General features: G+C 41.7%; 1 protein-coding gene across 7 annotated transcripts in view; it reads right to left on the bottom strand.

Moving 5' to 3' along the window:
* Window positions 1–13,019, bottom strand: part of LOC118085216 (cohesin subunit SA-2) — a 58,050-nt gene that overhangs the window by 40,955 nt on the left and 4,076 nt on the right. For 6 of the 7 annotated variants that reach the window (XM_035115609.2, XM_035115606.2, XM_035115612.2 and 3 more), the window contains 9 exons: window positions 11,705–11,866; window positions 10,599–10,683; window positions 9,099–9,245; window positions 8,916–9,012; window positions 7,463–7,539; window positions 6,004–6,075; window positions 2,824–3,028; window positions 2,101–2,252; window positions 117–190 (listed from right to left, as the gene is read on the bottom strand). In XM_035115609.2, coding sequence (XP_034971500.1) covers window positions 117–190; window positions 2,101–2,252; window positions 2,824–3,028; window positions 6,004–6,075; window positions 7,463–7,539; window positions 8,916–9,012; window positions 9,099–9,245; window positions 10,599–10,683; window positions 11,705–11,866 — 1,071 coding nt within the window. The remainder of the gene's footprint in view (window positions 1–116; window positions 191–2,100; window positions 2,253–2,823; window positions 3,029–6,003; window positions 6,076–7,462; window positions 7,540–8,915; window positions 9,013–9,098; window positions 9,246–10,598; window positions 10,684–11,704; window positions 11,867–13,019) is intronic. The other variant, XM_035115613.2, reaches the window with a different exon arrangement.

Here is a 13,019-nt window from a genome sequence, read left to right as displayed (position 1 = left end):
AGAATATGCATATTCTGTGACGGAGCCCCAAGTAGAATGAATCCCATCATCCAGTCTGTCTTTGAGATGCCCATATCCTGACCAGAGACTCCTTCCAAGTGCATAAAGGTTCTTACCGATAGCGTTGCAAAAAGGTCCCTTTGAAAATAGCATTCATCATGTTCTCTATGTCCAGGTGCTTCTGTTCATACTGAAATGAAAACAATTGAACAGTCTCTTCCTATATGCAAGGCCTTACTTCTATGCTTAATCTCATGTCACTGAAATTGCACAGATTAAATACCACCTCATTTCCCCCCCCCCAAATTGAGATATAATGAAAGGTTGGAAGGGATAAGGAAGCTAGTTATATAAGGAAGCTATTTTTCCTTTCTTCAATAACTCAACTAGAATACCTGCTTCATCACTAATATTTACTTAACCTATTGGTTCACATCTTCACTTGCAAATGAACAGCGGAACAGGAGGGCTAATGTTATCCCATAATCAAATGTAATGCTTGCCTGTACATTTTTTTTTACACTTTCTATTAATCAAAACTGTGATGATTGTGGTAATCAGCTTGGTTCTATGTTCTAAGTATAGATAAAGACAAAGGCTTGTCTGTGAAGGGGGAGCAGGAACACTTGGTTTCTCCCCTTTCAAAAATGGCTGAAAACAAGGCCAAGGGTTTCAGGGTGATCTCCATCTCCAAGATGCAGGAAAGACTGGAACAAGATAAGGATGGATGCTGGGGTTGGAGGAAGCAGGTGTGTGTAAACACTGACAGCACAGTTGATCAGATGCAACTGTTAAACTTTGGATGACACAGTTTAAAAAACCCTTCAGGGTAACAGTCCAGACAGCCACAAAAAGACTGTTGGCACTAAGAACAGCTCTATGGGGAAATTCCCCCTCAAGGAGCAAAGGACCATGTCAGCACCTGGCAGGGGCAAGGAATAAAAATTATTATTATTATTATTATTATTATTATTATTATTATTATTATTATTAATACCCCACCCATCTGGCTGGGTTTCCCCAGCCACTCTGGGCAGCTTCCAATATAATATTAAAACAGAATAAAACAAATATTAAAAACTCCCCTAAACAGGGCTGCCTTCAGATGTCTTCTAAAAGTCAGATACGGTAGTTGTTTATTTCCTTGACACCTGAAGGGAGGGCATTCCACAGGGCGGTGCCACTACCGAGAAGGCCTCTGCCTGGTTCCCTGTAGCTTCACTTCTCGCAGTGGGGGAACCGCCAGAAGACCCTCAGAGGAGGACCTGAACGATGGGAGTGGAGACGCTCCTTTAGGGAACAGAAGGGCATGCCAAAAAGACAAACCAAGTCATGGCTATGACTAGGAGGTAGTGGCCATCAAACTCCAGAACCATATAACGATCCGACTCCACCTTACAACAAACTGGAGATCAAACAGTATGTGCTGTTGGGAGATCAAACAGCATGTGCCTTGGGAACAGAGCCAGATAAAACTAAAGGCTGGCCACTTTTAGGTGTATGGTTTAAGTACGCATGAATTAGGACTGTAATTTTTTTTTAAAAAAAAATAGGAAACCCGTTGCTAGCTAAGAGCTCTGTGGTAACCACAAGGATTGTTACTGGAAATAGAGGAAGCTTCGTTTAGAAACTTTACTTGAGAAAAAAATCCGGTGGTCTTGGGTCTCCCCCCCCCCCACAACTGAAGTCACCCACTACCAGGTAACATGGTCTGATCACTCACTAAAGCAAACACTATTGGATAACTTTGTGATCCTCCACCCAATTAATCTATGCCTTTCCACACCACAAATACCATCTTGTTTCGGGATTGTCACACTCTGAGAGAATACACATGACTGGCACTTGAGTTTTGAGAGTCTTTAGGGGGCCATGTGCAACCTTCACATTCTAGCACCGTATTGCAATATGATGAAACAAACAACACTATGCCAATCATTTATTCAGAATTCATTTTCTCTCCTTATATTGGGAGAATAGGAAAATGTTTGGGGTGAGCCACTCATTGCCGACCATCCCAAATTGAAATCCAGTAACCAGCCATTACAAATAGGCATTTTTACAAACTGTCAAGGATTTCCTAGGGGAAATTTCTCCTACCTCTTTTTTCTTTTTCTCTAGCTGGTCCAGTCTAGTATTGGTCCTCTTGCCTGTAGTCCTACTTTTTTCTACCTCGTATAATCTTTCCAGGTTATGCTTGCTGACATCTATACTTACAGTGAGGTTTACAAGTGCTGTTAGAAGCTTCATAGCTGGAAACAAAGAAAAATCCATATATTTTATGTCTTTCAAAAAACTTTGATAAATGTCAGTAGTCATTTTGCTTCATTGCCTGATCATATCCACGGCTGTGAGTTGTATAATTTGTATTGGTTATGGAATTATTTTCTTTTCTTGGAATTATTTTCTTATTAAGAGTAATGAATTCTTGGTCCCTTTTTTAATATTTTGGCAGAGTTTTATTTTACAATACATAATAAGGAACTCCTAATGTGATTAAAATATGACCGGCGACTACTTTATATATTTGTTAATGTTTATCTTGACGTTTTGCAGTCACTACCGAGTAAACTGTACTCTGAAACTTCCCACAATAGTGACCTGAACAGCTGAAATGAGAGATGGGTGGGAAATTGGAACGGTCTTTTTTAACTGCTGCAGTGCTGTGATTGGAGAAGCTGCACCATATGAAATTCAGGGTGACAGGAATAGACCTGCTGATGACCTATCCCTGCCCAAACCCTACACCTTAACCAGCTTCACCAGTACAAGCTACCAAACGTACTACTTCTGAAAAACCATGACAGGTCCAGTTGGGCATACCTGCTAATGTGCTGGTGTGCCGGAATGCTCTGACCATGGACTCTGCCAGGCCCGAAAGGAGAGAGATGATGGTGTCCATCAAATAGTTGTCATAGAGGATGCTGAACTGACACTGCTGCACCAATACAGAAGTGAAGTCGCAAAAATTAGCTCTGAACTTCTTCCAGTAGGGCCCTGCCTTGACGAGTGGGTAGTCCTTATCATCCTACAAGAGGTGTAAAACAAGTTGTTGTTGTTGTTAATTAATTGTGCGTCCCACCCTATACCCGCAGGTCTCAGGGTGGTTCACGGGATAAAATCACAATACAAAAACACAAAATACATAATCAAAATACAAAAACAGAAACAACCCAAGTCTAGAAGTTCACAGTGCATGGAGTACAGTGACCAAGTCAGAAGACGAAAATATACTGAAGAGCTAGTGATCTGACACGGTTACCCTTCCTGCCTCTGTTCCTTCCCCCTCCCTCGCTCTTGTAAAGTTTTTTTGATGGTGCGAGAACAGTCTGTAATGTCCTGAGAATGTTGGGAGGAGGTGGAGCCCCACACACAGATGCCTTCATCAGTCGTGGAGGATAATGTTGGGTACCTTCTTTGATGCCTGACATTGTTTTGAGAAAGTGAGGCATTGGGAGGGGGTGGCTAATGGATAATCTGCACTTAGCCAGTCTTGGAAGGCCCAGTCGGCTATCTATAAAATCAGACGGTTTGGGCAGTGCTTCTTTGAAGCTTGTGCACGGACTGATCGGCTGCAGGGCCGTGCAAACTGAGGCTACCTGAGGGAGTCACTTCACCGCTTCTTGAGGGTTTCCAAGTGGCAGATTGAAGGGCTTGCTTGGTGTTTATATATTGCTTGCTGTTTTAGAATAAAACCTTTAATCTTCTCACTCACTTGTGTATTTTGTATTGCTTCTGAATCTCATTTTAAAAGAACCACCTTGCCTTTAGCAAGACACCAAGTCATCTCTAAACAAAAACAGTCATAGCTGGTGGACAAGCAGTAGCTGGAAAAAGGAACCAGGAGTACTCCCAAGACACAGACTTGCTCCAGGGAAATGCAATCCTGTCCAGAAAAGGCCATCTCCCCACCTGCAGGACTCGAACTCGCAGCACGTAACACCTGTATCCTTTTTAGGATTCAGATTCAATTTAAGGCAACCTGTGACAAAAACAGGTCCAAGACATCCAGGCTCACTGCACACAATAATACAGTCGTACCTTGGAAGTCGAATGAAATCCATTCCGGAAATCCATTTGGCTTCCAAAACATTCAGAAACCAAAGCACAGCTTCTGATTGACTGCAGGAAGTTCCTGCAGCCAATCGGAAGCCCCATCAGACGTTAGGCTTCCAAAAATAGTTCTCAAACTGGAACAGTCACTTCTGGGTTTGTGGCTTTGGGAGCCAAAACATTCAAGAACTACCATAAGTTGTTTGAAAACCAAGGTAGGACTGTACTAGAAGGATCTTCTGGTCACTACATTTTTTAAAGACTGCATTCCATGGTTTAAATCAGGGTGGATAAAAATCAATGATTTTTTTAAAAAATAAAAAAAAATCAGATTTTTTTGATTTAAATCGGATTTTTTTAAAAATATAATGCTTTTTGAGGAAAATATATTACCATCCAAAGGTTATTCCATCATGAAATAAAGATTAGTTTTTTAATTATGTAGAATAAGGTATATGTTTAATTTTTGGGGTAAATAAATTCCATTAATCCATTCACAATGCCATGCTCTTCCAGAGGTTTTTGTAAGATTATTGGACAGTTTCTCTGCCTACAAGATATTATCACAAATGCTTGGTTTACTTTTGCAGTTCTCAAAACTGAATTTGACTCAGCAGAGATCACATGCCTCTTCTTCACAGCAAAAATGTTATAACATGAAGTTGAGAAAAAGACCTTAATCCTATTCTTCTACAAACCTATGAATACAGAATCAACCCCTTCAGTGCTAAGTTTCAAGAAGTTCAGTGAATAGAATAGAAACAATATTTTTCTGATTGTTTGGAGTGGACAGTATTTAAGTTTTTCATGTGTAGGCTGGGCTGACAGTCTAAGTTTCTTAAAATATATATATACTGTATTGTTTTTGTTTGGCCAAATTAGTTAACAAACATGGATGTTTGTTTAAGCAAATAACATATGCTGTAATGTTATCGTTTCAGTTGAATAAATCTATTTAAATTGTTATTATTAAGGTAATGATTATTTTTCTCCTTCCTAAGTACAACAGAAAAGTTGTCCAAATATGAATGATTAACCTATTAAACTGGGGATAAAAAAACTTATATGAAAAGTTGTTACTCTAAAAATCTTAATCTACTTGCATATTAAAGTTATACCACCAAGAATTAGTCTTTATGTAGAAAACTATGATTTAAATCAAGCCTTACTGACTAGTGATTTAAATCGTGATTTAAATCAGTTTGATTTAAATCAAATCCACCCTGGTTTAACTACGCCCGATTTTCAGCTTCCCTAGATAAACTCAAGTTCTAGTGCTATGAGCAAGAGGAACACTTCTCCCCATCCACTTTTGATGCACACGGAATTCTGTGCAAGTTACTTTCCATGCACAGAACTAATATGGCTGAAAGTCAGCCCAAGCGGCAGCTGCCACATTAGACACAGCCCTCATCATCAGCTCGGAGGACTATACTGGCTTCAGGCTTCAGCACTGGAACACTCTTCCCACATTTCCCTCTTCCCTGCACTATGACGGCTGAGGGTGACAGTCTGATCCAGGAATATACAGTAATCAAAGGAGCAATGCCTAGGTCTTAGTTTCTCAACAATCCTCACTGATTGTCCGTGTGTTGCCTCCTTGAAGAGCATTCTGGACTATTTGGTTAAAGGGAAGAGAGCTGAAGGGTACTATGCAACTCGGTGGAAAGAGGAAGCAGGAGACATTGCTAATAATTCTGCAAAACAGGTAATAAATGAATAACCAGAGCACTCCTGTTGGGAGTTTTACACTTCGCAAAACTGGCTTATGCTCACAGGAAGACCCCGGAATCAGTTTTGGGGCAGGCAAAGATTCTAAATGCAAAAAGCAGCCTTGCTGAAGCTTGATCTTGCCCGTGATTGGATAGGGTACACCCTGGGAACCCCCGGTACCCTATCGTAAGTTCCAATGGAAGAAAGGCGGAATATAAAAGAAATGCAAAGCATTACCATATCCACTGGCCAAGTAACCGTCAAGATCCAGGGATAGGCCATGAACTTTTTATACTGCAATCCAGTTGCCTACAAGATATAGAGATGCAAAACAGAATTGAAACAACAGCATTGCTAAACAAATCTAATTGATAGGAATAAACAAACAAACAAAATTTTATTGCATTAGCCAGTTGGCACATTAAGGATCCAGGAGGTAACCTACCGCTATTATACAGAGAATGTATCAAATACACTTGCAAAACAGTGAATATAAAATCATGCTATATAAGACAGAGATTGATAAAAACTATGACAAATCATGTGGGTTTTGTCCATTGCAAAATATTTAGAGAGATCCGAGGCTAGAGAAAGTTAGCCTGATAAAAGGGCCCTGAGTTTCAGGGCCTGCAAGATATAGATGGCCACTCCGCAGGTAACCCTGGGGTTAGCATCCACCAATAGAAATTTCATGCGGTCATCTCCAAGGCAATGAGCAGTGGAATTAGTAGAAGGATCCTCAGTCTTATTGCGTCATATAGGGGGCAGTGAAAGAAAAAGTGGATAAAGTCCTCTATCTTTCCCTCGTTACACGGGCAGAGTCAAAGGTCGAGGGGAGTGTTGGAGAGTATAACCTGTAGGAATGCAGTGGAAGCGGGCAAGTGTGAAGGCTCTTCTTTGCGTAGGGTTCGTCAGGTCACTCAGATAGTGAGCCATAGATCTTACTGCCTTCACGTGAGGAAACCACGTGAATAGGAATAAACAAGCACAGTAAAACCCAAGTTTTTTAGTTCACCGTGACCTCGTGTGCAAAGCTGTGTGCAATAGCTAAAGTCAGCTAAAGAAGAGGCTACATGTGCACAGTGCAACACCAACAAAGCTAAGAATCTGGGTGACTGCACAAAGCTTTCGTTTCTCTGAGAGCAACAGTGGGATCAGATGCTGTTATCCTTGTGCCAGGTTGATACCCACTGTAGCAAATAGGTAATACCTCCCCCTCCACACAGTTTGAACAATCATGTATTTTCGCCTGAAAAGCAAAATATATGGATCTGCCTTCTGCACACGCATATAGTCCCTTTGTTTGTACTCTTGAAGCATGAGCAGTTAACCATTTTGTCAACTGGGAAGCTGGTTTAATATATGACAATGTTCCAATGTTCCGAGCTGGCAAACACAGTTTCCCAGCTTGGACAAAACATAAAATTTTGTTTAATTAGATACTTCCAAGTTTAGATATTGCATCATTTCTTTTAAGAAACATTCTATTTATTGATGGGAAGTTATATAAAATGAAAGAGTATTTTTATGGTTTAAGGTTGTTGTTAAACCACTATGATATAGTTATACGATGCAGCAGTGTGTGTACGTATCTATATATCTATCTATATATTTACAAAATAAACAGTTTAAGACTTTTGAATAAGCTTATCAACAATCAGCAGCTTAAAAGTGTTCCCATACAAGCAGAACCCACCTCATCAAATGTCTCTGTCATTTTCTGCATCACATCACAATTCTGCGAACTTTGGAACATCTCTGCCGTAACCATTCCTATGTAAGTAACCATAGAAATAAAAAATTAACTGAACAAAGTATGCCGGCATAGAGACAAACTCTATTTTAAAACAAGGTCTCTGAATATACATTACTCTAAAAGCCAGGAATTCTTTCCTGGGTTTGGGAAGGAAGCACAAGGGCTCTAGGACCTTGCCAGAGTCCTCATGCCTCCTTTCCCAAAGTCCAGCACCAGGGAACCTGTGATCACTGCTTTCCGTGCATGGCGTGTGTGTGTGTGTGTGTGTGTGTGTGTGTGTGTAAATAAATAAATAAATGAATGAATGAATGAATGAATGGAGGGCGTCCTCTATCAATGTATTTTTCTCCCACCCAGGCAAAGCTGTGATCATGTATGTGAAATAAGCACAAGATGCGAAATACCTGTAATAATATTTCTAGCCAGCCAGGAAATGGAGGAGAGGGAAAGTGGGGTGTGTGCAAATGCAACACTTTTTTGGGTCTCAGATGGGGATGTGAAGGCCTAGGGAAAAAAATCTAGACGGAAATGGAAATGGGGAGAGGGAGTCTCAAATTGCTCCAAGTCCCCCCCCCCGCCCAGGCTTTCACATCTCTAGTCCCAGGCTCATTCCAATCCATGCTTGCAGTAGCAGGTGATCAGGGTGGACCATGGTTACTTACCTGGCTTTCTGATGCGTTAAGTTGCTGCCAGTAACCAACAAGGAGAGAGGAAAGGCAGCAGAGAGGTCACTGTGGTGTTGGCACAGTGGCATAGCCGATCCAACATTCCCACCACTGCGCCTGCACCGTGCCAGCCTCCCTGCCGCATTGCCCCTCTCCCTCTTTGTTACTGGCAGTGACCTCCACCTTGGGAAGCCAATTAAGCAACACCGCCCCACCCTACAGGGTATAACCATATGCACACAGTGCTAAAACTAAGAATGGCTAATGCAGCACCATTTGAACTCCCAGGATCCCTGATCCCGCTTGCTGGGGTTGGTGGAAGCTGCTCTCTTACAAAATCTGGAGGCACCATGCAGCCTCCCTCTGTGCTAAAAAAACAACAGTTCAGCGTTTCACATGAACACAGCCAATATTTATAACTTTCCATACCTCATTTTAAATGTGTGACTTATTCTCATACCACCGGTTAAGACAGCTTTTAAACACAACTATTTGTACTAGTGGTTATGCTCATCTATCTATTTTCTCCACTTCTTCTTCTCCTCTGCATTTCTGCTCTACCTTTCTGCTTCCACAGCTCTAAATTCAGAACCCAAGTTGTATAGAATAGCCACATCTTAGCAAATGCATGCCAGATTCTGAATTAAGAGGATCCCCAAACAGAAATTAGCTTCACACACACAAAAAAACCACCTTTGCCCTCAGAAAGCATGGGAATAAAAATTTACCTTGGCAACCTGAGCACTGGATGAAGAAGTTGATGAGATCCAGAAGTGCCACATCTCGATCGTTTTTGTAGGCTTCAATCCAGTCATCCACCACAGACTGAACCAGATTGCAAAAAGGCAACAGATTAAAAAACTAGAAACAGACAGTATCAAACTCTCGCATAGCCTTGGAAGCTGATGTACCTGCATGGCGCTTTTGCCCATGGTGACCACCTCAAACAAGGTAACCGCTTCAACCACTTCTCCATTTTGCAGCTGGTTTGGCCGTCTACCACCTGAAGGGGGTTGTCTTCTGTTTTCACATTGTTCTCGGATTTTTCTTTTACCTCTCTGCAGCAATAAAGCGTTAAGTGGCTATATGAATGAGCTATCACGGGTCACAGTCAGAAATTTCACCATACTTTATATCAGTGTTTCCCAACCTTGTGCCTCCAGATGTTTTTGGACTACAACTCCCATCATCCCTAGCTAGCAAGACCAGTGGTCAGGAATGATGGGAATTGTAGTCCGAAAACAGCTTGGAGGCACAAGGTTGGGAAACACTGCTTTATATCACTCAAAACACAACGCCCCTCTATCATTTCGGAAGCTACAGGTACCAGTTCAGGCACAGGGACTTCATGCTAACATTTTTACATGGTAGGAGCTAGGATTGTGGTGCTTAGCATGTGCTCTCCAAATGAAGATTGTTACCATTGTAACGGTCTCCCTCGGGAGGTTGTGGACTCTTCCTCCTTGGAGGTTTTTAAGCAGAAGTCGGACGACCATCTGTCATGGATGCTTTAGCTGAGTTTCCCGCATTGCAGGGGGTTGGACAAGAACAGGCATCCCCAAACTTTGGCCCTCCAGATGTTTTGGACTACAATTCCCATTTTGGACTACAATTCCCATCATCCCTGACCACTGGTCCTATTAGCTAGGAATCATGGGAGTTGTAGGCCAAAACATCTGGAAGGCCACAGTTTGGGGATGCCTGGACTAGAATTCAGTGGTGGCCAAACTTGGCACTCCAGATGTTTTTGGACTACAACTCCCATCATCCCTAGCTAACAGGACCAGTGGTCAGGGATGATGGGAATTGTAGTCCCAAAACAGCTGGACGGCAAGTTTGGCCACCACTGGACTAGATGAACCTTGCGGTCCCTTCCAACTCTACAATTCTAGGATTCTATGGTGAACAGGCATGTGTCAAGTCAGCCATCCCTTGCAGAGTAAATTCACTTACATTTCATGCAACCTAATAGCAAATAATTTCAACTGCATATACTTCCTCAGTCAGAGGGAAAGTGCAGAATCATAAAAGTAGCGAGGAAACCATGGGACATCTAGTCCAATTCCTTGCCCTTTCTCTCTCTCTCTCTCTCCCTTCTCCCTCTTCACAAATGTGTGAATGTCATTCGTTGGTAAATGATGATACTCAGCATTCATCTATGTATATCTAAAAATTGTAAGACGGGGGAGAGATCTATTTATGGGCATGCACAAATATCATCTGAGATTGTTTGTGTTGGTATGGGACTACTGACATTCAACAGTTGTGGACAATATATAGCATTCATGAAGAATCAACTGCATAAACAATCTATCCCCAAGTTATGTGTACAATGCAGCAATGAGATCCGGGGGAAGCACGTTCCTTCTCCTGTCCACTTTGTGAAATTATTGAACATAACAGAAACTTACAAAAGTTTTAACATTGCCATTTCTCAAGCAGCTGCCGTTCTGCACTGGAGATTCAGAGACAACCTCCTCGTGGATCCCATTGTCTCTGCGTCATTAAAAAAGAAAAAGAAAGATCGTTTGAAGAAAGAGAGCAATCTCTATTGAGTTGTGGAATTTAAGAATTGTTATCCACATCCTTTATTTTGTGGATTTGTGATTATTTATGCTCCTGACGGTATTGAGGTGGTTATATGTGATGCTTCTTTCAATACAGTACTGTTTTGTGTCCGTAAAAGTTCTGGGGTGGACATACAGCTTTGCTTGCAATCAGTGTATGTTCTGTAGTTTCCTGCTGAAATCCTTTTCATACCATAAATATTCCAGGGGTATGAGTCCTATTTCTGTCACACTCTAATGCAAGAGTGCCCCCTCCAGATAGCAATAATGAGGTAACATGGGGGAAGCATCACAAAACAACCAATAAAGTTGAATGATGTGCATACAATCTAGTATAAATCCACTGATAAGAAACTACTGTTACACCAATGACATGTTGCAGAATATTCCCGCTAAAAAACCACCTGTCTGGAGGCATCCTAAGGCTGCAATCCTATACAATTATTTGGGAATAATTAAGTTATGATGAACTCAACGGGACTTACTTAGATATGTATAGGATTGCACTGTGATGCTCTTTTGAGGGCCAAGCTGCTACTTAAACTAACTCAAACTCCTAAAAAGAAATGCTGAATATTAAGAGCTAATATTTTATTGGTTTTTTAAAAAAAATTAAAATGCTCTTCTTTTTACAGGGCAAACATATTAGTTGTCTTGTGTAGCTGCAACTACAGGCCGCAAAGGGCCAAACTACACGTTACACAGAAGTCACAACTTCTTATGAATGAAAAGGAAACTGCAATCAGGAGCAAAGGGGGTGCTAAACCCCTTCCCCTCCTGCTTTTTGTCCATTAAAAATTCCCACCAGTCACTTTTTTTTCCCCCACGGAGAAAAAGATAAATGTTCCCTCATCATTTTCCCCATGGGAGACAAAACAGCTTCAAGAGCGGGTGTGAAATCCAATGTAACACAAGCGGGCATCTGCTCGCACAACAGAACTTCAACTTACTCTTCTCCCCCTGCAGTCCCCTGCTTGCGCTCCCCCAAAATCTGATCCGTAAGGTTCGGGGACTGTCCAGAACAGATTTTGGAGACACATACGGATGGAGAGGAAGCTAAACTGGAAGTCCCATTGCACGTGTTGATTTCTGTTGGATGGTGCCCAGCATTTCTTAAACAGACAAAAAGCAAAAGATGTCAGGGTTAAGCAGTCACTCTACCACTTCCACTTTTTATTCATAATTTCATAATCTAAATAAACAGGAAACTGTTCACATACGTCTTTTGTAACAACTAGTGTGTTGCATACTATGAAACCATGTCAATGATGCCACTTTGAAATTCACTATACCCTAAAGATTATTTTGGGGGGGGGTAAAATAATCCCAATCACAGAAACTTTGTTGGTCTACCTTCTTAAAACAAAACAAAACCTATCCTTTTGTCAAGTGCATTAGACTTCTACAAAAAAATTCCCAACCTCTACATGGACGAACACACAGGCTAGCTTACTTGTTTGGGCTTGTGCTGTCTATTAAAACGAAGAAAGAAGGAGCAAATCCACACACTGCCTTCCTCACTCAAATTAGCATTAATACATGCCAATGACTCACATGATTTTTACCCTAGCTTTCCTCACTTCTTCCAGGAGAGGCTGTTCCAATAGGGTGAATGGAGCATGGCCCCGCCACCCTCAGCCTGCCCTCGGTTAGCCCCCAACTTGTCTACCTTCTTTCTTAAAATTGTCACCTTCCACCCTTAGTCTCTGTGACATCCTTATAGAACCCAGCAGAGGTGAAGATGGGTGTAAAACTAGCATTGGTTCACCCTGCCTTGTTGGTCAATTTGGGAAGACAGTTGGTAGTTCACCACACCTCAACCAGTGTGATGTATCAGACAAGCATGCAGTGCCCCAGGAGAGTCTTTAGAGATCTGCTCCCAGCAGAACAGCTTCCTCCGGAGTCCCCAGTTAAGGGGGGAAACTCCTCTCCCATACAGCTCAAAGTAACAAAGTGATTGTTGCCTCCAGGAACAAGACAAAGCTCAACACTACTATCTACTATATGCTGTCCCTTCTGGTCTTTGAATAGATCCACAAACACTATCACCATGCTATCTAACATTGCTGGGTAAAACAAAAAACAAAACCCAGCCTCTTCCGCTGACTCTCAGAGATTCAGAGTTGTAATGAAATACATGCCCTACAGGCTATTATGTCTGCCTCTACGTTCCTGGACTAATGGGAGGGTGAATGATTCAGCAAGTCATATACACTCAACCTTGCTGGTGTTGATTGGGTAACTCAGTGCACCTGGCACTCTTAT

The sequence above is a fragment of the Zootoca vivipara genome, chromosome 4, assembly GCF_963506605.1.
Source record: "Zootoca vivipara chromosome 4, rZooViv1.1, whole genome shotgun sequence".
NCBI lineage: Eukaryota > Metazoa > Chordata > Lepidosauria > Squamata > Lacertidae > Zootoca > Zootoca vivipara.
Note: the sequence above shows the minus strand (reverse complement) of the source record. Positions and strands in the feature narration are given on the sequence as shown.